The sequence below is a fragment of the Oryctolagus cuniculus genome, chromosome 15 (assembly GCF_964237555.1).
Source record: "Oryctolagus cuniculus chromosome 15, mOryCun1.1, whole genome shotgun sequence".
NCBI lineage: Eukaryota > Metazoa > Chordata > Mammalia > Lagomorpha > Leporidae > Oryctolagus > Oryctolagus cuniculus.
In genome coordinates this window covers 30,020,503-30,047,398 of record NC_091446.1, presented here as the reverse complement: position 1 = coordinate 30,047,398, position 26,896 = coordinate 30,020,503, and the positions used below count along the sequence as shown (strand labels likewise).

At 47.2% G+C, this 26,896-nt stretch overlaps 1 protein-coding gene across 4 annotated transcripts in view; it reads right to left on the bottom strand.

Annotated features, from left to right (window-relative positions):
• CPN1 (carboxypeptidase N subunit 1) overlaps positions 1 to 24,722 on the bottom strand; it is a 43,986-nt gene extending 19,264 nt beyond the window's left edge. The window contains exons 1-5 of one of the 4 annotated variants that reach the window (XM_070057415.1): positions 24,596 to 24,722; positions 21,492 to 21,616; positions 11,299 to 11,473; positions 6,575 to 6,771; positions 1,920 to 2,075 (exon numbers count right to left, since the gene is read on the bottom strand). In XM_070057415.1, the coding sequence (XP_069913516.1) occupies positions 1,920 to 2,075; positions 6,575 to 6,771; positions 11,299 to 11,473; positions 21,492 to 21,557 (594 nt within the window). In that variant the 5' untranslated portion in view covers positions 21,558 to 21,616; positions 24,596 to 24,722. Of the gene's footprint in view, positions 1 to 1,919; positions 2,076 to 6,574; positions 6,772 to 11,298; positions 12,099 to 13,148; positions 13,222 to 21,491; positions 21,623 to 22,326; positions 22,368 to 24,595 lie in introns of those variants that run through there. The other 3 variants (XM_070057416.1, XM_070057417.1, XM_002718645.5) reach the window with 3 other exon arrangements.
• Between the last annotated feature and the right edge of the window lie 2,174 nt (positions 24,723 to 26,896).

The following is a 26,896-nucleotide window of genomic DNA, read 5'->3' as shown; positions in this document are numbered from 1 at the left end:
GAGAGCTGGCCTGAAAGAGGGGCAACCGGGACAGAATCCGGGGCCCCAACCGGGACTAGAACCCGGTGTGCTGGTGCCGCAAGGCGGAGGATTAGCCTATTGAGCCATGGCGCCGGCCTTTTTTTAATTTATTATTTACTTGAGCCAAGGATAGTTGCAGAAATCTAACATGTCAGTGTGAATTTTGCTTCATTTTCAAGGGTAAATAACCAGAAAGACTATTCCCTCCAGGAAACTCCCAATCTAAAGGCTTGCACCTGCTTTCTTTTCTCTCCCCAGCCTCAAGGCTTAGAACTTCACAAATACATTTACAATTATTCCTTATAACTGCTAAGCAGAGGTGGCAGCAGTGATGTTCTGAGGATGACAGGGTCATCCCCAGGGGCAGGCCTCCAAGCAGGATAAAACCATGCACATTGCCAAGGGGCGGCACTCAGGGCTCCTGGCGGGTGAGGCCTGGGAGCACCACACAAGATCCTCCTCGTCAGAGTAAGGGAAATGAGGCAGGAGGTGGTGCAGCAAACCATGCTAGGGTCACGCATGAAGGGAAGAGGGAAAATATGAAGACTGGGCTCCCTGAGCCTGTCTGTCTATTTTCTCTTTCTCTCTCCCCCCTCCTCTCTGTCTCAAGATCTCATTTCAAAGGCAGAGTGAGAAAAAGAGAAAGAGAGAAAGAGAGAAAGAAAGAGAGAAAGAGAGAAAGAGAGAGAGAGAGAGAGAGAGAGGTCTTTTCTCTGCTGGTTCACTCTCCAAATGGCCACAATGACGAAAAATGGGCCAAGCTGAATCTAGGAGCCTGGGACTCCATCCAGGTCTCCCATGTGGGCATCAAGTACCCATCTTCTGCTGCTTTCCCAGGCACACTAGCAGGGAGTTAGATCAGTTTTTTGGAGCAGCTGGGACTTGAAGTGGTGTTCATATGGGATGCCAGTGTCACAGGTGGTGGCCTAGTCCACTGCACCACCACGCTGGCCCCTCCCTGAACCTTTTTTTTTTTTTTTTTTTTTTTTTTTTGCCAGGCAGAGTTAGACAGTGAGAGAGAGAGTTATAGACAGTGAGAGAGACAGAGAGAGAAAGGTCTCCCTTCCACTGATTCACTCCCCTAATGGCCACTATGGCCGGCGCTAAGCAGATCTGAAGCCAGGAGCCGGGTACTTCCTACCGGTCTCCCATGCGGGTGCAGGGACCCAAGCACTTGGGCCATCCTCCACTGCCCTCCCGGGCCACAGCAGAGAGCTGGCCTGGAAGAGGAGGAGCCGGGACTAGTACCCAGCTCCCCAGTTGGGACTAGAACCCAGGGTGCTGGCACCGCAGGCAGAGGATTAGCCAAGTAAGCCATGGCGCCAGCCCCCTGAACCTCTTTCTACAGCTAGTTGTTGATGGACATACAGTTGGTCCATCACAGACAAGACTGACTTCTCCACAGAACTGGAGTTTTCTGTTGACAGTCCAGCATAGTGGAAAGAATGCTGGACTGAGTCACAAGGCCTGGGCTTTAATCCTAACTCAACCAATTACTTGTATGAATTTGAATTTTTGATCTGCAAGTGTAGTATCTATAAAGCGGAGGCAGACAACACTGCTTGATGTATTTGCCAAGCAGTATTACAACGGTCAACTGAAACTCCACCTATCAAGAACTCTGTGAAAGTGCTAAGTACTGTGCGGCTGTATGACAGGTCCTTTACCAGCAGCGCTCACACCAAGCACCTGGCAAGCACGCACTCCTCAGAGGCCTCTATCTTGGGGCAGGAGGGGTGCTAAACACGAAGAAGCCTGGACACAGTTACTGCTCTAAACACAGAGTCGAGGTGTTGCGTAATTCTTGCTTGTTTAAGGTGAAGACAGCTTAGAAGTCTTTCAGCAAGAAATTCCAGATGCTGGTTTACTTGCTTCCGCTTGCGCCTTTCATCTCCTACCTGACTTTTCCAGTTGTCCGGAAGGGGCAAGTGGTGGTTGGGGCCGCCGTACTTGTCGTTGTAGTAGATATAGGTGTTGAGATCAGGGAAATTGCGGTTCAGGTCCACTCCATTTGCATTGTTTCTGCCAACCAGATAGCCAGACATGTTTGGGCCCTGCGAGGGAATGAGAGGTCAGAAAAGTGAAACTTTCAAGCTGAATACCACACTTTAGGAACATCAGATGGCTGTTTCTGGATATTAGCTTAATATATCAAATGATGCAGCATTTTCTTTTTTTACTTATCCAAAGTGCCAGGTGTGTGGTCCAAGTTTCCCTGTAGACCAAGTGCTGAACGCAGAGATCCCAGGGGAAGCTCTCAAAAGAGTAAGATGTTTCAGGATAACGGAGCTCCACTTTTTTTTTTTTTTAAAGCTTTAATCAGATATAATTCACTCATTTTAAGTATACAATCCAGAGAACTTTGGTATCCTCATAGCATTGCACACCATCATCACGAGCTAATTTTAGAACATTTCTGTCCCTCTAGAAATAAACTCCATTCCCATTTACAGTTGCTCATTTCTACTCCAGCCCCAGGTGCTCATGTTCATCTCTATAAACTCACTCTTCTGCACACGTCGTGTAAGCTGGGTCACGCTTTCTGTGTTCTTTTTTTTTTTAATTTTATTTATTTTTTAAAAATTTTATTTATTTATTTATTTATTTTTTGACAGGCAGAGTGGATAGTGAGAGAGAGAGAGACAGAGAGAAAGGTCTTCCTTTGCCGTTGGTTCACCCTCCAATGGCCTCCAATGGCCGATGGCAGGAGCCAGGTGCTTCTCCTGGTCTCCCATGGGGTGCAGGGCCCAAGCACTTGGGCCATCCTCCACTGCCTTCCCGGGCCACAGCAGAGAGCTGGCCTGGAAGAGGGGCAACCGGGACAGAGTCCGGTGCCCCGACCGGGACTAGAACCCGGTGTGCCGGCGCCGCAAAGCGGAGGATTAGCCTAGTGAGCTGCGGCGCCGGCCAGTCTGTGTTCCTTTGTGCTTGCTCCCCCCCACCCCACAACTGGGAATAACGTTTTAAAAGCTCTCCCTTGCTGTAACACATACTAGTACTTCATTCTTTTTATTGCTGAATGTGGACTTATCATGGTTTGTTTGTCTATTCATCAGTTGACAGACTGTTAGCTTCCTGGGGCTGCTGTAACAAAGTCCCATGAACCATGTGGCTTACGATGACAGAAACTATTCTCTCACAGTTCTACAGTGCAGAAGTTCAAGGTACTCCCTCTTTGGTCTCTTCTCACTCCTGGTGGTAGGAGGCAATTCTTGTCCGACAGAAGCTTCACTTGTGTTAAGACTTCCATCTTCACAGGGTCTTCTCCCCAAGGAGTCTCTAGGCACAAAGTTCTTTCCTCTTATAAGGACACCAGTTATATTATATTTAAGTGTACCCTAATACAGCATTACATCATCTTAACTTAATTACATCTACAAAGACCCTACTCCCAAAAAAGGTCATAGTCAATGGTTCCAAGTAAACAGGAATTTGGAGAAAGGGGAGATACTACTCACTCACGGACTATTGGGCTGTTTCTGCTTTTTAGCTGTTGTCAACAATGCTGCTGTGAACATTCACGTCCAAGTCTTTGTGTAGAAGTGTGCGTTTATTTCCCATGGGTAGAAGCCTGGTTCACTTTTTTGAGAAATTGCTAAACCACTCTCCAAAGTGCTTGCACTATGGAATCCACTGCTCCCCTCTTTAAAACATTTTAGGATTCTTATCTTTCTTCTGAGCAATGTCAGCTTTCTAGATCTCTTAATCTCTCTGGTCCAATTTCTAATTTTATCAAATTAGAACCCAAATTGGCTGTTGGAGTGAACAGATCCATTCTGAGAAGCTGAAAAACCTCACTAGATATATTACGTTCTCCTATTTTTTTCCTAACAGTTCCTTATTGTTCTCAGATTTATCCTTTTTCCATGGCTGCCTACTTACATTTTATCTTAGATCTCACTGACACATACATATTTAAAAAGTTGTCTTCAGGGGCCGGTGCCATGACGCAGGTTAATCTTCTGTCTGCGGCGTCGGTATCCCATATGGGCGCTGGTTCTATCCTGGCTGTTCCTCTTCCAGTCCAGCTCTCTGCTGTGGCCTGGGAAAGCAGTATTAGATGGCCCAAGTGCTTGGGCCCCTGCACCTCATGGGAGACCTGGAGGAAGCTCCTAGCTCTTGGCTTCTGGCTTCAGATCACTGCAGCTCCAGCCGTTGCAGCCGTTTGGGGAGTGAACCAACAGAGGGAAGCCCTTTCTCTCTCTCTCTCCCTCTCAAATAAATAAAATCTTAAAAAAAAAAAAAAAAAAGTTCCCTTCAGTTTCATGTTTCAATTCAGTTCCAGGGGAAGCATTCATCTGATTCCTCCCTTCGGGCCCATGCTCCCCACGCTTCAGATCACCGAGGCTCTCAGCTGCCAGCATCAGCAGCCCTGGCACCAGCTGATTCACCACCACACGGGTCCCTGGGGAGGTGAGCAGGAAGAGCAGGAAGGGGCTTTTCCTAACAGAAAGTCTCCACAAACAGAGCTGGGATGTACCAGTTTCCAACTCCTGCTGCAACGAATCACCACACACTTAGTTTAACACAGCCCACGTGTATTATCTTACAGTTCTGAAGACTGCATGGACCTCACAGCAGAGAAAGCAAGACATCAGCAGTGCTGTGTCCCTCCAAGGGACACAGAATTCGTTTCCTGGCGTTCCCTGACTCTAGCCACCTGCACTCTGGTTTACGATCCTTTCACCCACCTTCAAAACTAGCAGCGTAGCGTCTTTCAAATCTGTCTCTGACTCTGACCTTCGGCATCTCTCTTAAGATCCTTGTGATTGGTTACAGCCAGTTCCCGTGATGGACCCAGGATATTTTAAGGTCAATTGATCAGCAACTTCAGCTCCATCTGCAACCTTAATTCCCCCCCGCCAAGTAACAGGGCGTGTTCATAGGGATTAGGACATAGACATCTTTGGGGGCCATTATTCTGCCCACCTATAGGTGACTTTAAAGCCTGGGAACTAGGCAGGTTGTTCCTGTTCAACTACGTAGACAGGCTGCCTCTGGGCATGGCCTGTGGCTCCAGGGCTCATGTTCAAGATCTGCTCCCTCAGAACAAGAACACAGTAGGGAGGGGAGGGCATTGCAGCACAGCGTGTTAAGTTACTACTTGGGACACCCGCACTCCTTGTTAGAGTGCCTGGGACTGAGTCCTGTCTCAACCCAGCTTTCTGCTAAAGCTCTTGGGAGGCAGCAGATGATGGCCCAAGCACGTGGGAAACATGGATGAAAATCCTGGCTCCTTGCTTCAGCCTAGCCTAGTCTCCGCTGTTACAGGCATTCAAGGGATGAGCCAGAGGATGCAGGTTGTCTCTCTCCCTCTCTGACGCTCACTCTGCCTTTTCAAATAAATTTTTAAAAACTTAAGTAAATAATAAGAAAAAAGAATATAGCAGGTGAGCAGAGATGGACTGGTGGGGTTCTTCCCACTCCTTCCCACACTATTGTAAAGGACGTGGGGGCGGGACTGAATCAGTTCTCCAGTTTCCCCACTGCAATAAAGGCAAGGTCAATGGAGGGCACACAGCTGTGCTGGGGTTCCCCCCCCCCTTCTCAATTTTTCTTGAGCTCCTTGGGAACGCACGTCCTGGGGCATGTAAGTGAACACCACTCTGACTGCCAGCAATCAGATAACGTTGCTGTTTCATTTACTGAGTCAATTCAGCAGGAAGTTGTAAGACTCTCAATGTCAAATTTGTGTTTAGTTCAACATCCATTCCTCTACCTACCTCCAATCACCCTCCCAACACCACCCTCAATAGGTTTAAAATCTGCTTTAATTGCAACTCTCCCCAAGCCCCCAATATTTAAACACAGCTTTTAAAAGAATGTAGCCCACTGTACAAGGCAGGCAGATGCCTGGTTCCATCCTTGAACATGTTAATTCAGGCCTGGGATAGGGCTTGGGAATCTGTGTTACAAAAATCTTCACCTGTGAGCCTGAGGCACAGCCACAAGAGAAGATTTAGCCAAAGGACATTTTGAATTTATGTTTAAAGGAAAAAGCCCAGAGAGAGCTTTCTTACCTGTCCATTTGTCTTACCTACATATGTAACTCTAGAATAAAGGATTGAAAGGTCAAGTTCTATTTTAGCAGAGGGAGAACTCTATAGAAAGAATAAGGAACTGGCGCCACAGCCCCTGATCCTGGGCAAGCTTGCACTCCCTGCTATGTTCCCTGCGGATGCAAATGGATGAGCAGAGAAGAGCGTTCAGGGGTCGAAGGTAGCAGTCGGGAAAGGAGGTATATTGTGCAATACTCCCTTCCATTTGCACTGTGTTTCCCAGTTTACAAAGTGTTGTCACAGAGAGTGCCACTTTGATCCCCACAGAGAAACCTGGAGGTCAGCTGAACAGGTGTGGCGGGAACTGCGGCCCCGAGAGCGCCCGCCTTCACTGCCCACGCGCTACAGAGCCAGAGCCTTCATCACTACGATTTCTCTTGGCCATTTGATCTTTCATTTCTGAGCGACATTTGTAGCAGGACGGTGAGGCCACATCGTTTCCTGGCTTCTCCGTTATTTCCCAAGATGGCACACATGTCCCTGGGGCTCCGTACCTGGGCAGCGGCCACCTCGTAGCCGTCGGGGTTCATGGACGGCAGGATGTGAATGCGCGTGTCCTGGACGAGCCGGGCGATGCGCTGGTTCCGGTTGCGGAACTCCTCGCACAGGAACTCGGACAGCTGCAGCAGAAGCTCACGGCCCAGCACCTCGTTGCCGTGCATGTTCCCCACATACTTGACTTCCGGTTCCACTGCCGGCAGGGAAACGCGCGTAAGGGAAGAGAAAAAAACCGGAAGTTTGTAAGTGCCTTTGATGCCTGCCCTCGGAAAGGGAGGTTTTCTCTTTCAAAAGCGAATAGAAGAGAATTTCATTCTTCCATTGGATCTCATCTAATAGTCCTTGAGCTGCTTCCTAACCAAGTGCAATTATAAAAGTGGGCTCACAATGCCCACTCTCGGTGGAACCCATGGTGCACTAGCCACCTGTGTTCATGGCTGCTTGGCATCACAGCAGTGCTTAAAGCAGGCGTGACTAGCCTCGGGGTGCGGGAACTAGGGAGGGAAGAGGGTTGGTGCCTGCCTAGCTAATGGACACAGGGAGGCCAAAGCCCAACAGGCATTTACAGTAGCGCGCTGCTGCTCAGAGATTCAGAGTTTCCCCAAAGCCTGCTCGCACAAAACACATAATAGTTGATCATCCCAGTTGAAAGCTTAGTTTTCTGGCACCTAGGGAAGTAAGAGCTCTCCTCCTCGTCTGAGAAGGCCATATTCTGAGGCCCAGAAAAGGGATGGATCTACTTATATCTCGTTCCTTGGTCTTCTCTTGGGCCATGTTACCTCCTCCGTTGAGGTGAGAATTGAGGTTCTGAAAAGAGCCAGTAGAATCATTCTTGGGGCAGGCATTTGGCACAGCAGTTAAGATGCTTCATGGGACACCTGAGTCTCATCTCTGACTGCCTGGGCTCACAGTCTTTGCTCCACTTCTGATCCAGCTTCCTGTTAATGCACACCCTGAGAGGCAGCAGGGAGTAGTTGGATTCCTGTCACCCATGTGGGAGACCCAGTTAAGTTCCTGACTGCTAGTGTAGGTTGGCCCCGCCCTATCTGTTGCAGTCATTCAAGGAGTGAACCAGTGGATGGAAGATCTCTCTGTGTCTGTCACTATCTCTCTGCCTTTCAAGTAAATAAAATAAACAAAATGTTTAAAGAAAATCGTTCTTTTTCCTTTTATAAGGTAGGATAAAAGCTTTTGTCCAGTGACTTCTCTACTCAACACTTGCCTGCCTCCATGACTTTCTCTGTTTGCAACTCCCTGCCTTCCATCCATCCAGGCCCAGCTCAAAAGGCCTCTACTCTGTGAAGCCACCCTGGGCTCTGCTGGCCAGCAGTGTGTGCTGTGCTCACTTCCCTTTTCTGATACTTACGCTTCCTACTCTGGATTTCCCTGTTTTTGCACTTATTGTATTTCCTTCACCGGACTGGCCCTATCAATGTATGTGTTTAAGTTTCTTGAAGGCATAATCCATTATCATTAATCTCAATGTACTTCTGAAGTCTTTTCCAAAGGAATGCTTACAGCCCTCAAGGATCATGCAGCAGATGTCCCATTATGTGAGCGCTTTAACCTCAGAGCAGTCCTTAATCCTGGACTGTATCTTACTTTTCTTGGTGCTGGAACGTCCGCTCTCTGAGGAAAGAGTGGTGATAGCAGATGACAGGTAGTTTTCTTCACACTCTTTTTTGGTATAATAGAGTTTGGAAAATCTATTTTAACTCTTCCAAATCTCTCGTTTAAGAAGACTTTTTAAAAACTTCTCTGTGAAGTTCAAAAGTCTGAACCACTGCCCCACAGAACCTAGCCCAGTACCATGTTCTTAGTCAATACTCAGTATCAAACACTCTTGACTTTACTTTCTTTTTTTATTTTTTAAGATTCATTTTATTTATTTGAAAGAGTTGCAGAGAGAAGTAGAGATGGAGAGACAGAGGTCTTCTATACACTGGTTCACTCCTCAAATGGCTGGAACTGAGCCGATCTGAAGCCAGGAGCCAGGGGCTCCTCTGGGTCTCCAACCTAGGTGCAGGGGCCCAAGCACTTGGGCCATCTTCCATTGCACATTAACAGGGAGCTGGATCAGAAGTAGAGCAGCCAGGACACAAACTGGTGCCATATAGGATGCTGGCACTGTAGGCCAGGGCCTTAACTGACCCTGGCTTTACTTTCAATACAGCCAGAATGCAACCAGTTCTCACGAAAGCCATTGTCACTTTCCTCGCACCCTTACCTGAATACCACAATTGCTTTAAACTGTGCTAGAAAGCTGGGATTTTTGCAATAAACCTTCACCTTGGTCTCCCCGCATCTGCTCAGGCGCTGAGCCTGGGTTGGTAGCATTTTTATGTAAAGGGTAAGGAAGTGAAAACTTTTGGGCCACACTCTTTCTTTCATAGCTACTCAACTCTTCCAGCCAAACACAGCCACAGCTAATACAGGAACAAAGAGGGGCGACCATGTCCCAGTACAACCTCATTTACCAACACAGGTGGCTGGCCCTTGGGCTGTAGTTTGCTGACCTGCTGTAAGAGAGTTTTGAAAAATTTCAGTCAGATCATGACCCTCTTCAGCTGAAAACCGCCCAGTGACTTCTCACTGTACTCAGAGTAGAAGCCAGACTCTTTGCAAAGGCCCATGAGCCCTCCATGATCTCCTGTTGTCCAGGGTCCTTGCCCAACCTCACCTCTTGCTCTCCTGCTCTCACTCTGCTGAAGCTGTAGCAGCCCCCCTGCTGTTCCTCGCCTGTGACAAGCACGTTCCAGCTCAGGGAGCACTGCCTTCGCTCTTCCTCTGCCTGCCAGCCTCTCCTCCCAGCGTCAGCACGGCCTGCTGCCCCACATCCCTCTGATGTGCTCCGAGCCCACCCAGCGGAGAAGGCCTTCCCGGCACTCCCCGATGCCCCTGGGCATCCTTGTCTCTCACAGTGTGCTTTCTCTTTAGCACTATTTCCATCTGATACAACCTATATTTACTTAGTTACCCATTAATTGCCCATATTGCCCACTAGAATTGTTGCTTTGAGAGCCTACAAAAATGCTTGTGCGTGGTAAGTGATAAGCAAACATTTGTGGAATGAATGAATGAAAGGAATTAATGGAGGAACAGCTAATGTGTTTAAAAGAAAAGAGAGCTTGGCGAGGCTAGTGTTATATGAAAAAGGTTCAAGGGAGGCTTTGAATGCTAGAAAATACAGAGGTACCAAGAAGGGGACATGGAGTTGGGGGCTGACCCTGCAATGTCCATTAACACCCATGAGCTTCCACAATGAACATACAATCTGAAACAGGCAGGGCGCCTGCCATGCGAGCGCAGCCTCAAAGCAAGGTCCCTGTCCTCCACATAGCCACAGGGCGCTCCCAGAGCCTCTCCTGTGTCATATTCTGAAGTTGTCATGACCAGAATCCACTAGGTGTGAGATTAGAAAGCAGGAGAGTGACAAGGTTACATCAGTATTTAGGAAAATTATCCTGGCATCTGAGTGCCAAATGGAATTTTCAGAGAGTAGAAGCAGTCAGAGTTGAGAGACCAGTTAGGAGTTCAGTGCGACAACCTAGGAGGTTGTGAGGGAGCCTGGGTTAGACCTAGGGATGTGGAAATGGAAAGGAGAAGAGATTTGAGGGTGACAATGTGAAGGAGGAACTGACATACCTTGAATGTCAGAACTGCTGTACAGCAGTGTGAAATCAGAAGCAACTGAAATGTCCATCAATGCATGAGCAGGTAAGCAGAACCGTGCAATGGAATGTTATACAGTCAAAAAATTGATGTTGTATCATTAGGTGTTGCTGATGGCACTGTGAGCTGTGCTTGCAACGCTGGCATCCCATATTAGCATGCTGGGTTGAGTCCCAGTTGCTCTGCTTCTGATTCAGCTTCCTGCAAATGTACCTGGGAAGCAGTGGGTGATGCCATCCATGCGGGAGACCAGGATGGAGTTCCTGGCTCCTGATTTGGAGTGGCCCAGTCCTGGCTGTTGCAGGTATTTGTGGAGCAAATCAGTGGGAGAACTCTCTCTCTCTCTTTCAAATAAAATGAAAATAAATTTTCAAAATTTTAAAAAGACTATGAGAAAAGAAATTACAGTATGATTCCACTTTTATAAACACCTATCTCACCTATGTGTGTGAGATGTAGGCTTAAGTATGCATAGAAATCATACGGAGACATACATCAATACGTATAACAATGGTTATCTGTGCCGTGGGATTATGGGTGGATACTGTTTTTTTTCTTGTCTAAAAATTTCTAATTTTTAACCCAAATATTGATTCCTTTTATGATAGAAACAAACTAACAAGAAAGAATCCGGTAATTAAAGCTAATACCCAAGCCCCCAAATTCTCTCTAGGGTTCCATGCCACCATTCCTGAGACATGCAGCCCTAAACCCCTCTAAGTTTCTTGGATGAACGAGAAGGGCTAATTGCTTCTTTTTAAGTCTCCCGAGTCACTGGACCCTGAAAGACAGAATAATCACAAGGGAAAAAGAAGATAGTAAGAGGGAAGGGAAGGGGGCGGGGAGACCAGGCGGAGTCATCCTTCACCACGAAGATCTGGAGCAGCAGAACTCGAAGGGAGGGAAGGGCAGGGGCCTAAGATGCCCCAGAGGCAGGGGCAACTGGTGCGTGAAGGAGGAGACACTTACCACAGGCTGAGGAAGAGGCGACGCTCTCGGGTGTCCCCAGCCACCACCCCACATATCCCAGGGACTGCCCAGGACTTACAGGGCTCATGGATTCCGGGGTAGTCGCTGAATTCCAGCACGTAGAGGTTTCTCCCTTTCACACTGCGCCCGATGCTGTAGACCCGGGTGATGTGGGGGCACTGGTTGTGCACCCTGTACAGTGTCCGCACCAGGTCATCGTAGCGGTGGTGGCGAAAGGTCACCGGGGTGATGAGCTTGAAGAGGAGGAGGAGGTGGAGGACGATTGCCAGCGGGGCTGACATCTTGCCGGGCTTCTTCAGGGAGAGCCGCTGAAACGCGCCCACCTCCCCAGTCAAAATTCAAGGGGCCAAGAAGCAGCTCTGCCCGGCCCCTCCCCGGGAGACACCAGTGTGACGGAACTGGGAGGGAGCTCGGAGCGGTCCTGCCCGATGCTGGAAATTATTTATGCAGCTCCGCAGGAGCCACGCAGCGCTGCTCCCTCATTTTCTTTCTCTCTTAATCCAGGAAAACCTTTAGAAAAGTTTTCTGCACTTGCCCAGATTGGTAGTTTCACGATTCTGGCTTACTGATTAACTGGACTGTAAACAGGCTCCAGTAAATAGCTGCCTGGAACCCTTTAGCTCCCAGAGGACTTTAAGAAACCCGGTTTGTGTCTATTTCCTTTGTTATAACTTAGAAGAAGAGCTGGCTGTCCCCTTTGATACTTCCCATGCAACGCTGCCAGACTCCTTCTGAAGCACGGCTCTGTCTGCTCTTTTTTTCCTCCAAAATTTTCAAGCGATATGGTTAAGAAAATAACAATGTAAGCCACAGACTGGGAGGGAAAAATTTACATTCCATCCCCAATAAAAGAGTTATTGTAACACAACAGTAAGAAGATAAATAATTTCAAAATGGGCAAAATATGGGGTGGGTGCTGCGGTGCAGCAGGCTACACTGCCACGTGGGACCCCTCATCCCATACTGGAGCGCTGTTTCAGGTCCTGGCTGCTCTGCTTCCGGTTCACCTTCCTGCTAATGGATCCTGGGAGGCAGCAGAGAATGGCCAGAGTCAGGAGCCAGAGCCGTGAAAGGGACCCGGCCACTCTGCTGTGTCGTGTGGGCATCTTGACCTCTCAGTTACATGCTCACTCCTGGGGCAAAAGATTCGAATGGACATTTCACCCAAGGCAATATTCCAAGGGCCAGTAAGCACATGGGAAAATGTTCAGCATTCTTAGTCATTAAAGAAACACAGGCTAAAACCATGTGAATCACCACTTCATCTATACTATTACAGCCCTAATAAAAAAGACAGATAATAACAATTATCTGTTAATAATTGGATAGGGAGAAGGTAGAACCCTCCTATATTGCTGATGAGAATGTACAAGGGCGTAACCATTTTGGAAAACAGTGTGGCAGTTTCTTTAAAGGTTAAATACGACCCAGCAATTTCACTCTACCCCAGAGAAATGGGAACAAAGCCACACACCCAAAAATGTGTCCATGAGTGTGCATAGCAGTATTGTTCATACAGACAAAAGTGGAAACAACCCCAATGTCCATTCACTGCTGAGTGGAGAAACAAAATATGGAATAGCCATACGATGCGATATTTGAAGTAAAATGGAGCAAAGAACCGACACACTGTCCAGTGTAAATGCATCTTAAAGATCATGGCCAGGGAAAGAAGTAGACACAAAAGACCACATATTGCAAGATGCACGTGAGGGGGCTTCAAAAAGACTGTGGAAAGTGGAATGAAAAGATATTTTGACAGATGGGCATTGTGACACAGTGGGCTAAGCTGCTGCCCGGGACGCCTGCATCCCCCATTGGGTGCCTGGGTCTGAGCCCCACCCCTCCTTCCCATCCAGCTTCCTACTAACGGGCACCCTGGGAAGCAGCAGATAAAGGCTCAAGTACCTGGGTTGCTGCCACTCTCGTGGGAGACCTGGATGGAGTTCCTGGCTCCTGGCTTTGGCCCATCCAGTTCCAGCTGTTGACAGAATTTGGGGAGTGAATTAACAGGTGGAAGATCACTTTCTCTGTCACTCTGCCTTTCAAAGAAATATAAACAAATAATTGTTTAAATTGGAAGAACCCATTGGTCTGAAAAACAAGATATTTTGAAATCCATGCATACAAAGTGTCTTTCAAAAGTTACGAGAAAATGCAAATTATAAAAAATTATGCATAGACTTCAAAAATTTTGCTCCAAAATAAGCTATTTTTAATGGGAATAGGAGAGGGAGGAAGAAGGGTGGGAGTGTAGGTGGGAAGAATTTGTATTTATGAAATGCATGAAGTTTGTATACCTTAAATAAAAGGTTTCTGGGTTAAAAAAATAATAAATAAGCTATCTTTGAATTCCATTTTTCTGCAATCTTTTTGATGGATCCATGTATGCAATGTTTAGAAAAGGCAAATGTGTAGAAATAGAAAGTGAGTTAAAGGTTGCCTAGGGCTAGGAGTGAAAACATAAAGCAACAATAGATGGACAGGAAATCTTCTCAGAGTGACAGAAATGTCCCAAAATCAGAGTGTGATGAGGGTGATGGTTATGCAACTCTATAAAGATACCAAAAGTAATTAAGTTATATATTTTTACTATTTTTTTTAATTTTTTTTTTTTTTTTTTTTTTTGACAGGCAGAGTGGACAGTGAGAGAGAGAGACAGAGAGAAAGGTCTTCCTTTGCCGTTGGTTCACCCTCCAATGGCCGCCGCGGCCGGCGCGCTGCGGCCGGCGCACCGCGCTGATCCGATGGCAGGAGCCAGGAGCCAGGTGCTTTTCCTGGTCTCCCATGGGGTGCAGGGCCCAAGCACCTGGGCCATCCTCCACTGCACTCCCTGGCCACAGCAGAGGGCTGGCCTGGAAGAGGGGCAACCGGGACAGAATCCGGCGCCCCGACCGGGACTAGAACCCGGTGTGCCGGCGCCGCTAGGCGGAGGATTAGCCTAGTGAGCCGCGGCGCCGGCCTATTTTTACTATTTTTTAAAGATTTGTTTATTTTGTTTAAAAGGCGGAGTTACAGAAAGGGTGAGATCTTCCATCCACTCTTTTTTACCCAAATGGCTGCGATGGCCTGAGACAGGCTGGGCTGAAGTCAGGAGCCTGGAGCTCCGTTCGGGTCTCCCATGTGGGCGGTAGGAACGCTGCAGGCAATAGCTTAACCTGCTATGCCACCATGCAGACCTAGAGTTATACATTTTAAATCAATGAGTTATATCTTTTTAAAATTATTTATTTACTTGAAAGTGACGAAGAAGAAAAGGAGAAGGAAAAGAAGAAGGAGAAGAAAGCGAGAGAGAGATCGACCCATCTTCCATTTCTGCTGGTTCACTTCCCAAATGGAACAGGTCTAGGCCAGGCTGAAGCCAGGAGCCAGATCCTTCATCTGAGTCTCCCACATGGGTGGCAGGGGCTCGAGCACTTGGGCCATCTTCTGCTGCCCTTTCAAGCACATTAGCAGAAAACTGGATCTGAAGTTCAGCAGCTGGGACTTATACCAGCATTCCAATATGGGATTCCAGCATTGCAAGTGGCTGCTTAACCCACTGTACCACAATGCCCCACAAATGATATCTTAATAAATCTGATCTTAAAAAGGAAATAAAAATAATTAAGTACAGCCTCTAAAAATTAATTATAAATTTATTATACTATCTAATAATCCCCCTACTAGGTACCCACCAAGAGAACATAGACTGGCACACAAGATTGTTCATAGTAACGTTATTCATAATAGACCCACACTCACTGTGGTGCAGTGGGTTAAAGCTCTGGCTTGCAGTCCCGGCATCCCATATGGGTGCCCATTCAGGTACCAGCTGCTCCACTTCTAATCCAGCTCCCTGCTAATGAACCTGGGAAAGCAGCAGAAGATGGCCCAAGTTCTTGGGCCCCTGTACCCACGTGGGAGACCTAGAAGAAGCTCCTGGCTCTTGGCTGCAGATTGGTTGGGCTCTGGTTGTTGCTGCCATTTGGAGAGTGAACCAGTGGAAGGAAGACCTTTCTCTCTCTCTCTCTGTTTCTATATCTCTCTGTAACTATTTCAAATAGATAAAAATAAATCTTAAAAAAAAGAAACATAATAGCCCCAAAGTGGAAATTACTCAAATGTTTGTCAATTGGTAGATAGATGGTGAATCCATACAATGGAATGCTCTCCAGCAATAAAAAGGAATAAAGTACCAAAACGTGCTACAATATGGAGGGACTTCAAAGACACCATGCTAAGTGGAGGCACACACACACACACACACACACACACACACGCAACCACACATTGTCTGATTCCATTTATATGAAATGTCCTGGAAAAGCAAAACTTCACAGGAAGTTTGTCTAATATGGTGTGCTGGAGTTGGGGGTGGGAAGGAGGAATCACTATAGGCATGCAGAATCCTATTTTAAAATTGGACAATAAGGATGCCACACAGCTGGCTAAATTTACTGAAAACCAGGTAATAGCACACTTTAAAAGGTGAATTTTGTGGGCTGCAGATTATATCTCAATAAAGTTCAGTGCCGCCCTGTCACTACTGGGCCACCATTGCCTGCTGTCCTGCTTTTGCCAGTGCTGTTTCCCTGGATGCTTTGACCCAACTCCAAATCCTTGGCCATCTTCTCCCCTTACAGTTGCCGCTACCATCAGTCTTCCCATCTCCAAGGCGACGATGCTGCCTGTTAAGCACCTGCGACCTGTGCCAAGTGTTGGGTGTTAGGACATAGGGCAGCCCTGCTGCCACACTGTTCCTGCCCCCAGCAGAGTCCTCACTGTCCAGCACAGAGCCCAGCACAGGGGCTCAACACCTGTTGATGAATGAATAAAGCCATTGCTGACTTTCCCTTTGCATTATGTTGCTCTTTGTAAAAGATTTATGTATTTTTTGAAAGTTAGAGTTATGAGGGGGGCAGAAAGGTGGGGGAGAGAGAGAGATCTACCATCCATTGGTTCATTCCCTAGATGGCCACAGCAACCAGCTCTGGGCCAGGCTGAAACCAGGAGCCAGCAGCTTTATCTGGGTCTCCCACATGGGAAGCAGAGGCCCAAACACTTCTACTTTTCCCAGGTCATTAGCAAGGAACTGGATCAGAAATGGAGCAGCTGAAACTTGAACCAGCACCCATATGGGATTCTGATGTCGCAGGCAGTGGCTTTACCTGCTGTGCCACAACCCTGGCCCCTGTTGCTCTGTCTTTAACAAACTTTTCTTTAAACAACAACAAAAAAAGATTTATTTATTTATTTGAAAGTCAGAGTTACACAGTGCGAGGCAGAGAGAGAGAGAAAGAGAGAGAGGTCTTCCATCTGATAGTTCACTCCCCAATTGGCCGCAATGGCTGGAGCTGCGCCAATCCGAAGCCAAGAGCCAGGAGCTTCTTCCAGGTCTCCCACATGGGTGCAGGGGCCCAAGGACTTGGGCCATCTTCTACTGCTTTCCCAGGCCATAGCAGAGAGCTGAATCGGAAGTGGAGCAGCCGGGTCTCAAACTGGTGCCCAGATGGGATGCTGGTGTTTCAGGCCAGGGCGTTTAACAAACTTTTCTAGAGAACTTATATGCAGTCTTAAACTGGCAGTAAAGGCAGCTGTTCCCTCTCGGATTTATTGGGTGAACACCGTATAGCCAGGCAGGTCTGACTCACAGATGATCCAGAGTGTTCTAAATCGACGGGGCTGGGGCATTATGCCAACGGGTGAAATCCCGTGATCTTCTGATGAGGTCCTGTCTCCCTAGGTGGTGAAGGCAGGGATACAGAGAGGGCAGGTGTTCTGGCTCCTGGGTTAAGCTACCACTTGGGACTCCACGTCCCACATCAACACGCTGGGTTGAATCCCGCCTACCCCACTTCTGCTCCAGCTCCCTGCTGTACGTCCCATACGGGAGTGCCAGTTGAGTTGAGTCATGACTACTCACTTGTGATCCAACTTCCTGCTAATGTGCTTGGGAAAAGCAGTGGATGATGGTTCAAGTGTTTGGGGCCCTGCCACCCACATGGGAGACTCAGATGGAGTTCTTGGTTTCTGGTTTTGGCCTGGCCCAGTCCCAGCTCTTGTGGGCATATGGGAAGTGAACCAGTTGATAGAAGATTCATTCTCTCTATCTCTCCCTTTTTCTGTTGCTGTCATTTGAATAAATGTATATGTATATATATATATATATACATATATATATATTAAAGAAAGAGAGAAGGCTGAGAGCGCATCACTAGCGCTGTCATACAGAAACACTTGATTTAGGACAATATCTACTGTCACTACTGAGAGCTTGGCTTACTGGCCCCCAGAGAATCCCAAATTGTTCCTCTGTAGGGAGATTTCCCACTGCACTGTCAAATGCGCCTGTTTTTCTTTATGAGACCTCACGTCTGCTCAACAGCTGGCTCCCATTCTCTAGGGGAGGGTGCACCCTCCTGGCTGTTCGCACTGTGAGTTGCTGTGAACGGGGAGCATCACCTCGGGCTGAGGTTGAGCTGCCTTCTCTGGAATTCCACAGGGGCCAGCTGAGGCCCGGAAGCCAGAGGCAGACAATACTTCTCAAAGCAGCTGGAAGAGAAGCGCGTCCTGGGTGTCAGAAGGACATGATCCAAGTCCAACCTCCTCTTAGGCCATTTGACCACAGGTACATGGTTTAACTTCTGGAAATTTGTATCCTTCTGTATAGCATGGGGGAAAGAGAGCCCCTCCTTCAGTTTTGATGGATATAAGTCCTTTTGCAGTACCTGGCTCCTAGCAAGGGCTCAATGAAAATGAGCAGAAGTGTTAACAGTAGCCCCAACCCCCTCAAAGCATCCAGCAGCTGCTCCGTGCTAGTGACCAGGCTAGTGACAGAGAGACGGTTCATCCACTCAACAAATATCAGATAGCGCCTTCACTACAGAAGGTCAAGAGCTTTATGAGAATATAGTACCCTTCTGATTTCCAGGAAACCCACCCAGATCTCCACCCAAGTGGTCCTTATGTTTTAATGAAGAGACAAATAACCCAGAATGAACAAGTGGTCTCACCTCACAGGCAGACAAGAGACACGCCCAGTGCTGAGGGACGAGAGGTGCACGTGACCACAGGAGTCGCCTAGCAAGTTCCCTGACCTAGTTTTGGGGGGTGTCAGGGATGGCTTGCTGGAGGCTCTGTGGGACTTACACCAGATTATGTGCACAGTCTCCCCCTGTGGGGGTGTAATATTGTCTCTGCCAAACAAGTCCACATTCCGATCCCTGGAGCCTGGGAAAAGGTTGTTAGGTGGCAAGGGGGAACGGAGTCTGCAGATGAAATTAAGGTTGCTAATCAGCTGAACGTGAGTTGGGGAGATTGTCGTGGATGATAGAAATAGGCCCCGCGCAGTCAGAGCGTGCAGAGTGAGAGTGAGAGGGATGAGCTAGCTGTGAGGAAGACTCAGTAGTCACTGCTGACTTGGAAGATGGAGCAAGGCGGCTGTGAGCCAGGGAACCTGAGCGGCCTCTACAAACTGGGAAAGGCAAGGAAGGCAGTGCAGAACGGACACAGCTTGATTTGAGCCCAGTGAGGCCCTTTCAGTTCTGCCCTCCAGAACTGCAAGGTAACAAATGTGTACTGATTTCAGCCACGACCTTTGTTCTGTTCTGTTCTGTTTTTGAGGAGCAGAGGTGCAAGAGACAGACAGACAGAAAGTGCTCTCGTCTACTGGTTTACTCCCCAGATGCCCACAACAGCCAGCCCCAAAGTTGGGGAACCGGGAACACAACACAGATCTCCCCATCGGTGGCAGGAGCTCAACTACTTGAGCCATCATCACCTGCTGCCTCCTGGGACCTGCGTCAGCAGGAAACTGGAATTTCAGGAGCTGGAGCTGGGTCTTGAACCCAGGTCCTCCATGTGGAATGCAGTTGTGTTAACCAGCATCTTAACCATTGGGCCAAACACCTGCTCTTGCAATCACTTTCTCCCACTGCAAGGGGGAACACATACAGAACCAAACAGAAATCTGAGTTGTCTGATACCCAAGTCTTGGGAAGCCACGCCTGCAGATGGCTGTGTAGGCCCAGACAAGCTCTGGCATCCTCATTGTTCTATTTCTTTTCCTCACCCTGATTTTAGGCATTTCCTTTTTTCTGAGTTCCCAGTATCCTTACAGCTGTCCCTATCTGGACCAAGTCTCCACTGTGCCTTAGGCAACTACTAGTAATGCTTCGCAATTCTATATTACCTTGCAGGCTATCAACTATTTCCTTATTTCCCCTCACGATGGCTGGGGAGAAGGTACTGCAATTGCCATTTTAGAGGAGGAATTTTCCAGAGTGGAAGCAAGGAGTGAAGGGGAGCTAGACACAAGCCCTCTGGCACAGTTAGTTCAGTATCCTACTCATCTCATTCCAGTAATACAGATGGGGAGCAGGGGCCAGAACCCACCAGAGAAATGTGAGAAAAATGGAAGGAGTTGGGAGGAAGCACAGGGCTACTTACCCTCAAGAGGGGAGGGGCAAAGAAATCATCTTTTATTCTATCATGCTTTGTAAGACCCTAGAGAAAGAAGAGGGGAGGCAGGGGGATAGACGGGAGAGGTCAGCCTTGGGTAGGCAAAGGCATCAGCCTTCACAACTAGACTTCCAGTTAGCTTTAAAATTTCTTCCTTTATGTTCTCCAGCAGGAACGCTTCAGAGCAGTCTCAATGTGAATTAACCCTGCTCAATGAATGTTAGTTGACTGAACCTATGTACGAATCAAGAGTCCAGCTCAAGTCTAACTGCCAATCACTCTCTGAGAAATATTGGGGTAATAAGCATTATGAGAACACAGAGCAAAGGGGACTTGGTCAAACCTTGAAAGAAAGGAAGCCAATCCTTCGGACAGGGCAAGTCCTTCCAATTCTCTCTGCCTACCAAGTTCTCCCAACTCATCTCATACTCTGACCTTCATATAATGGTCAGTTGCACAGACCTTCTTCATCTCATCCAAAGTGGCTTTCCTTGGTCATGCTGTCTTGCCATCCTGTTGATTTCAGGGTATTTACTTACCACTGTAGTTACCTCTTGATTTGTTAACTTGAGTAGCGCTTATTGGCTGGATCTCCCAGTAGAAGATTAGCTTAGTGAAATGTCAGATTTATCCTACTGTTTACCACTTAATTCCAGCAAAATGTACTGAATGAATTAGAAAACAAATAAAGCTATGTGTGGACCGAGATGGGAGATTTGAATGAGTAGATGCTAGCCAGATAAAAGGGGTGGAGACGTTTGGGGTGCAGTGGGGGAAGTCTTTGAGATGGAAAAGCTTCTTGTTCCCTTGGCCTACTGGGGTCAGCCAGGGTGGCTTTGAATTTCTTCTGTTTTCCTGCACCCATTCCTAGATGTCTCATCTACAAGTCCTGTAAGCTGGTGGTTCTCCAGTTTATCTCCCTTGCTTCTCCTTCGCTGAGTTCCAGAAGTGTATTTCCAATGGCTGCCCCACTTCTTCACTAGGTCTGCGAACTGGCACCCACGACTAATGCCATCCACCTGCTCCTGGTCCCTGGAGTCAGAGCAGAGACTTACGAACTGGAGAGACCATTTGCACATGTGGAGCCACTAAAGTTCAAATGACCTCCCCGGGGCACATACTTCACATTTGGCACATCTGGGGGTTACATCGGGGCTCAGACTGCAAAGCCTGTGAGCTTTCTGCAGCTTTCCCTCGGCTTTTCCATGACATGGTCTGTCATGTATGTTCTCTGAATTCTGAAGATTCTCCCTGCTTCCATGTTTTTGCCCACCAGTTTTATTCTCTACAAATAGCAAGGACAAAAAACCATAGATTACTTTCTAACAAAATATTGCAGTGATTCCGAACATAGCTGGAATAAAAACTTCTTACAACGACATAACGTTCCGGTAAGCAACAGTTCCGGTGTCCTTATTCCTATTCCTTGGACACGCCATGCTGATTCGTGCCCAAGGGCCTTTTCAGGTGCCATTTTTCCTGCCAGGGATGCTCTTCTACATTTTCCCTTCCTATTAGTTGAGCCCAAGCTCAAACATCACCACTTTCAAGCTGCTGGCCCTGATTTCCCTACCTAAGCTAGTCCCTGGCACTACCCCTTGACTCAGTTCTTTATCATACTTATCATGACCTGAAGGTAATGGACAAAGTAGTAATTATTTCTTTATAATGTCTGTATACCCCACTAACATGCAAGTTGCATAAAAGCAAAAAGATGGTGTGGTTTTTCCATGCTCTTCTCCCAATGCATAGAACAATGAATGCCTGGCTCATAGTAGGTGCTCAATAAATGCTGAATGAATGACTCACCTGCCTCAGGAGTGGACAGCTGCTGCTGAGTGGGGAGCTTGGTGGACTGAAGAGGCGAGCGTGCATACCATTTGCCTGGCGAGTTCAGGTTTTATTCCAAGAGTCATGGGAAAGCACTGGTAGCTCTGAAGAGAGAATGCCCTAAGATTAGCTCTTCTCCCAGAACCTCCCTTGCAATCTCATGTCTCTGCATTTATGTTGGTGACATCATTTTTACATATTAAGAATTCCAACATTCACATTCAGTTCTGTGTCATAATTCTCACAATTGTTTAACTTTTATTTGTAAAATGATACATGCTTATTATCATTTTAAAAAACTAATTCTTTCCTTCCTTTCTCTGATTTTTTTCCCCCAGAAGAGAAATTTATGGGACCGGTGCTGTGGCATAGCAGGTAAAGCCACTGTCTGCAGTGCTGATATCCCCTATGGGAGCTGATTTGATCCCTGGCTGCCCCACTTCTGATCCAGCTCTCTGCTATGGCTTAGGAAAGCAGTGGAAGATGGCTCAAGTCCTTGGGCCTCTGCACCTGCGTGGGAGACCTGGAAGAACTTCCTGACCCCTAACTTCGGAGCAGCTCAGCTCCAGCTGTTGTGGCCATTTGGGGGGTGAACCAGTGGATGGAAGACCCCTCTCTCTCTCTCTCTGCCTCTGCCTCTCTGTAACTCTGCCCTTCAAATAAATAAATAAATCTTAAAAAAAGAAGAGAAACTTATTTTATTGTTTCTCATCCTTACATGTTAAGTAGAAAAACTGTAGAGGAGGAAAAAGAGCCCCACAGAATATAATACAAATATGAACAAAAACCTTACAGGTCGATATTAGATTGATACCTTTCAAAATGCATCTGTTTGCCTTCAATGTAAGTTTTGTCCACTGGCCAAGCCTGTAATGAAATCAAGATTGTTGGGTGGGTGATTAGCATAGCCATTAAGACTCTGCGTGGGATGGCCGCACCCCCTACTGGAGTGCCTAGGTCTCAGCTCCAGCTCCACTCTCCATTCCAGCTTCCTGCTAACATACACCTTGAGAGGCAGCAGGTGATGGCTCAAGTAGCTGGGAGCCTGCCACTCACATCAGAGACCTGGTTGCATTTCAGTTTCCTGGTTCAGCCTGGTCCAGCCCCAGCTGTTGCAAGCATTTGGAGAATGAACTAGTAGATGGAAGATCTCTCTTTCCCTCTCTGCCCCATCTCTGTCTCAAATAAAACAAAAACAATTTTTAAAAAAATTTATTTTTTAACTTTTATTTGGTAAATATAAATTTCCAAAGTACTGTTTCTGGATTACAATGGCTTTTCCCCCACATAACTTCCCTCCCACCCACAACCCTCCCATCTCCTGCTCCCTCTCCCATCCATTCACATCAAGATTCATTTTCAATTATCTTTATATACAGAAGATCAATTTAGTATATATTAAGTAAATATTTCATCAGTTTGCACCCACTAAAAAATTTATTTGAAAGTCAGAGTTACACAGAGAGAGGAGAGAGAGAGAGAGAGGTCTTCCATTCTCTGGTTCACTCCTCAAATGGCCACAGTGGCTGGAGCTGCACTGATCTGATCCAGGAACCAGGAGCTTCTTCCAGGTTCCCACGCAGGTGCAGGGGCCCGAGGACTTGGGCCATCTTCCACTGCTTTCCCAACCATAGCAGGGAGCTAGATCAGAAGTGGAGGAGCCAGGACTCAAACTAGCACCCATATGAAATGCCAGCACTGCAGGTGGCAGCTTTACCTGCTATGCCACAGCATTGGCCCCCAAATAAGTACTTTTTAAAAATCAAAGTAGTTAGTGTCTCTGTCTGTTCTATTGGTCTTCACAGAACCTTTGAGGTCGTCAAGAAAAGCCAGTGAAATCAGTGTGTTGAACAGACAGCTGCACTCCCGTGTTCACTGCAGCGCTAGTCACAACAGCACATACATGGAAGCAAGCTAGGTATCCATCACCAACTGAAGAAGCACAGCCAACTGCGGTATGCACTGCCGCACTCACACATAGGACAGAACACTATATGGCCTTAAAAAGAAGAAAATCCTGTTACTCGCAACAATGTGGATGAACCTGGACATTGTGATAAATGAAATAAACCGGGCATGGAAAGACAAATTCCCCCTGGAAACCAAGTAAGTCAAATTGACAGAAGTAGAGAGTAGAATGGTGACTACCAGAAGCTAGGGTGGAAGCGTGATGTTGGCCAAAGTTTTAATTCGTATAAATAGGTGCAGTGTGAACCGTATCTCAATGAACCCATCTTTAAAAAGGCTATCTTCCCACAGTTTCCCACATCACTTGCACGTCCCTTCTAGGGGCTAGCTCTTAATCGGCACTTGTATGGCCATGCCTATGTGTGTGGAAAACAGAAAAGCATGGTCTTTTCCCAGACAACCATGGGCCCAGCTGAAAACCAGCGGTTCTATTTGGACACAGGGAACAGATGTTGCAGGACAGAGGCCGTCTCGGTCACACCCTCAGTCACACCGTTGGGCAACTCTGCATTTTACAGAAGCGGGGCTCTTTCCCAGCGTCTGCACAGGGATGTGCCGGCTCTGGGTCTCACATATTTTATATTTAAATTCACTTCATTCGGCCCCCACCCCTTTTTAATTGAGGATAGAAGTTTCTTTTTTGTGTTCTTTTATTTTGCCTTCGGTTGAATTGGAATTTGTCAGAACAAATATTCTCCAACATATTTGCCTCTGAACTCAGTCCTGCAAACTCCTGCTGGGGTTCCGAGTGCTCCCTGCAGACCGCTCGCTCCTCCCCTCCAGATCAGCTCCCACGAGACCCTCCGAGTCCCCTCTCACGGTCTGCTCCCGTCATGCCTCACATTTCAGTAAGTTCTGTTAAACTGCAGAGTGCTACGGCGATGCTAGCCGTGTCTCTTGTTTCCTTATCGCCTTCCTTCCCCGTTAGCCTGCTCCTCGGGCACCTGGCCTGTGTGATTCTAAACGCAGTGTCTCTTCCCCGACAGCTGCTCCTCTTGGGAAATGGCACCCCCTGTTGCCCAAGTCAGAAATGTGGGAGCCATTCCAAACCGCTCCTCACGCCTTCCCCTCGCAGACTGCTCTCTGGTCCCAGGGGTCCCAGCTGTTCCCCTCACCTGTCACTGCCTCAGCTCTGCTCTCATCCACCCTCGCCCGGCTCAGGGCAGCTGCTCCCTACCGCTGACTCCCCTCGGCCTCTTCCGCTCCAGCCACACCTCGTGGCCCGCCCCTCCCTTCCGGTGCTTAGATCCTCTGTTGGTTCTGCATTCGTCCGGGTTAGGTCCAACTACCTGGGAAAGGCCCTGCACCGCCATCTGCTTCCTGCCGTCTGGCAGCACATCCCCTGCCCCTGGCCAACACTCCCAGCCATCCCAGCAACGCGCAATCTTTCAAAAACCGCTGAATTTTGGAACATCTCTCCCTCATTTGGAATTTGGACACTATTCGTGCCTCTACAGCAGATTCCAGCATCGTTTTCTCTAAACTTTCCTGTCACTAGCCCTGGTCTGATTTCCGTGTTCTCTTGGGTCTCCATAGAACTCTAAGTCTCCTCTACAAACATTGTATGATGCCATCCTTATTGTTTTGTTTTGTTTTCCCCTGATTAAAACACAAGGTTCTTAAGGCCAGGGACTCCATCCTGTTTCTGGATTCCCAGTCCCTAGCCTGCACCACGCATGGCCAGGCTTTCATGTTGAAAAGTAACAACAGTGAACCAGATCCCTGTTTTCCATTTTGTTGGCTTTAGAGCAAGGCAGGAAATGACTTCGGTGAATTCCACCCCCCCCCCCCCCGACCCTGGCTAAACTTACTTCCAACATGGCAATCATTGCTTCGGTGACATGCTGACTGGCAGCTTGTGCTCTAGCCAGTGGGAAAATAGGCACAGGGTGGACTCTGAGTCCATTCTGTGTACCAGCGTTGCCTAATTTGCAAATAGCCTGTACCTGTGTAATCCTCCTTGTCGTGAGTAAAGTGGTTCTTTCTGAGTCTGAAAAAACTAACGTGAGGTGTGTTTACCGATAGGACATCAGTGCGGGTATCGGGCAGAAGGTTAACCAGAAAAGAGCAGCCTGTCCCTAAACAATCTGCTCATTTGGGATGAGGGGCTACCTCATGTCAGACTTCTGAGCAGCGCTCTTAGCTGAGCCTGTAATGTGCTCTGGGTCAAAACGCGGCAGAGAGCACATGGTTGATTCTAAGTCACTCTTTCTTTGATATTTGAATGTCTCAGAAACTGGCATGTGTCTTGAAACGGATAGTATCTTAAAATCAGAGAAATGTGATATTGTAATAAGACAGTATAAAAGAAACCCAACATGTCACTATTTTATCAGAGAAATGTAATAACAAATTTTAATTAATTGAATAGTGACTAGGCCAGGAATTTTCCAAACTAAACTAGAAAACACTGTGAAAACAAAAGTGGAAAAACACAATGAACGGTTCACAAAGAATGTCTAAAAGTTTGAATTTGCATTTAAGTCCCTCTGACTTTCTGGGGAAAATGCATACATTATTACTAATCCTTAATCTCCTAACCTTGGAGAGCAGGTGTTGCTAAGCCCATTTTCAGAAGAAGATCTGGACCTGCCCAAGGTCACACGGATATGGTTAGAACAGCTTTCTTCTACTTTATGCTCTCTCCTAAAGCAAACACTGACTCTGAAAATAAAAATAATTGTCTAAGACCGCACCTCCCCCCCTTTTTTTTTTTCAGTTTGAGCAACTGGATCATCAGTGAAGATCAAACATATTCCTTCCACTGGAAACTAACAGACAGCTTCTTGGATTTGGCATAGAGCCCTGAGGTTGTAAACTCATGGGGGTCATCTCAGATGACTACAAATATGAAGGTGAGCTCAGCACCATCCAATTCAGACCCAAACTTGACATCTAAATAGATTATAAATTAGGCATCAAAGTATATAAAGTCTTTGAGAGTTAAAATTTGTCATCACTAAAGCCAAAAGTATTTTGTAGTAAACCTTTTCTGCTTGATTTCAAATTTGCAGAAATACTTATCAATTATCAGACAGAACTGAAGCATGAAATTGAATCAGTCTCCCCATTCTTTCTCCTATATCAACATCAGCCTCAATCAAGCCTATGTTTGCCAAGCACTTGGAAAATGCAGAATGGATTGTTGACTTACCATAAGTGGCTCAATTCCGCCTGTTCCAGCCTGGTTTGGTACTAGGATCTTCCTTCTCCCCTTGGTGGCTTGTACTGTTGATGTTCCAGCCTGCCTTCTGCTGGGACGTGTCTGGAACCAGAGTTTTGACAGGTGCATGCCCTGAGAAGGGATTCAGGAGATATCTGTAAACCAGTCATCATGCAGCTACTTAATCCGGACAGTTTTGCTAACTATTGTTCACCTATGCTTTTGTATATGTAATTTTAAAATAACAGCTTTA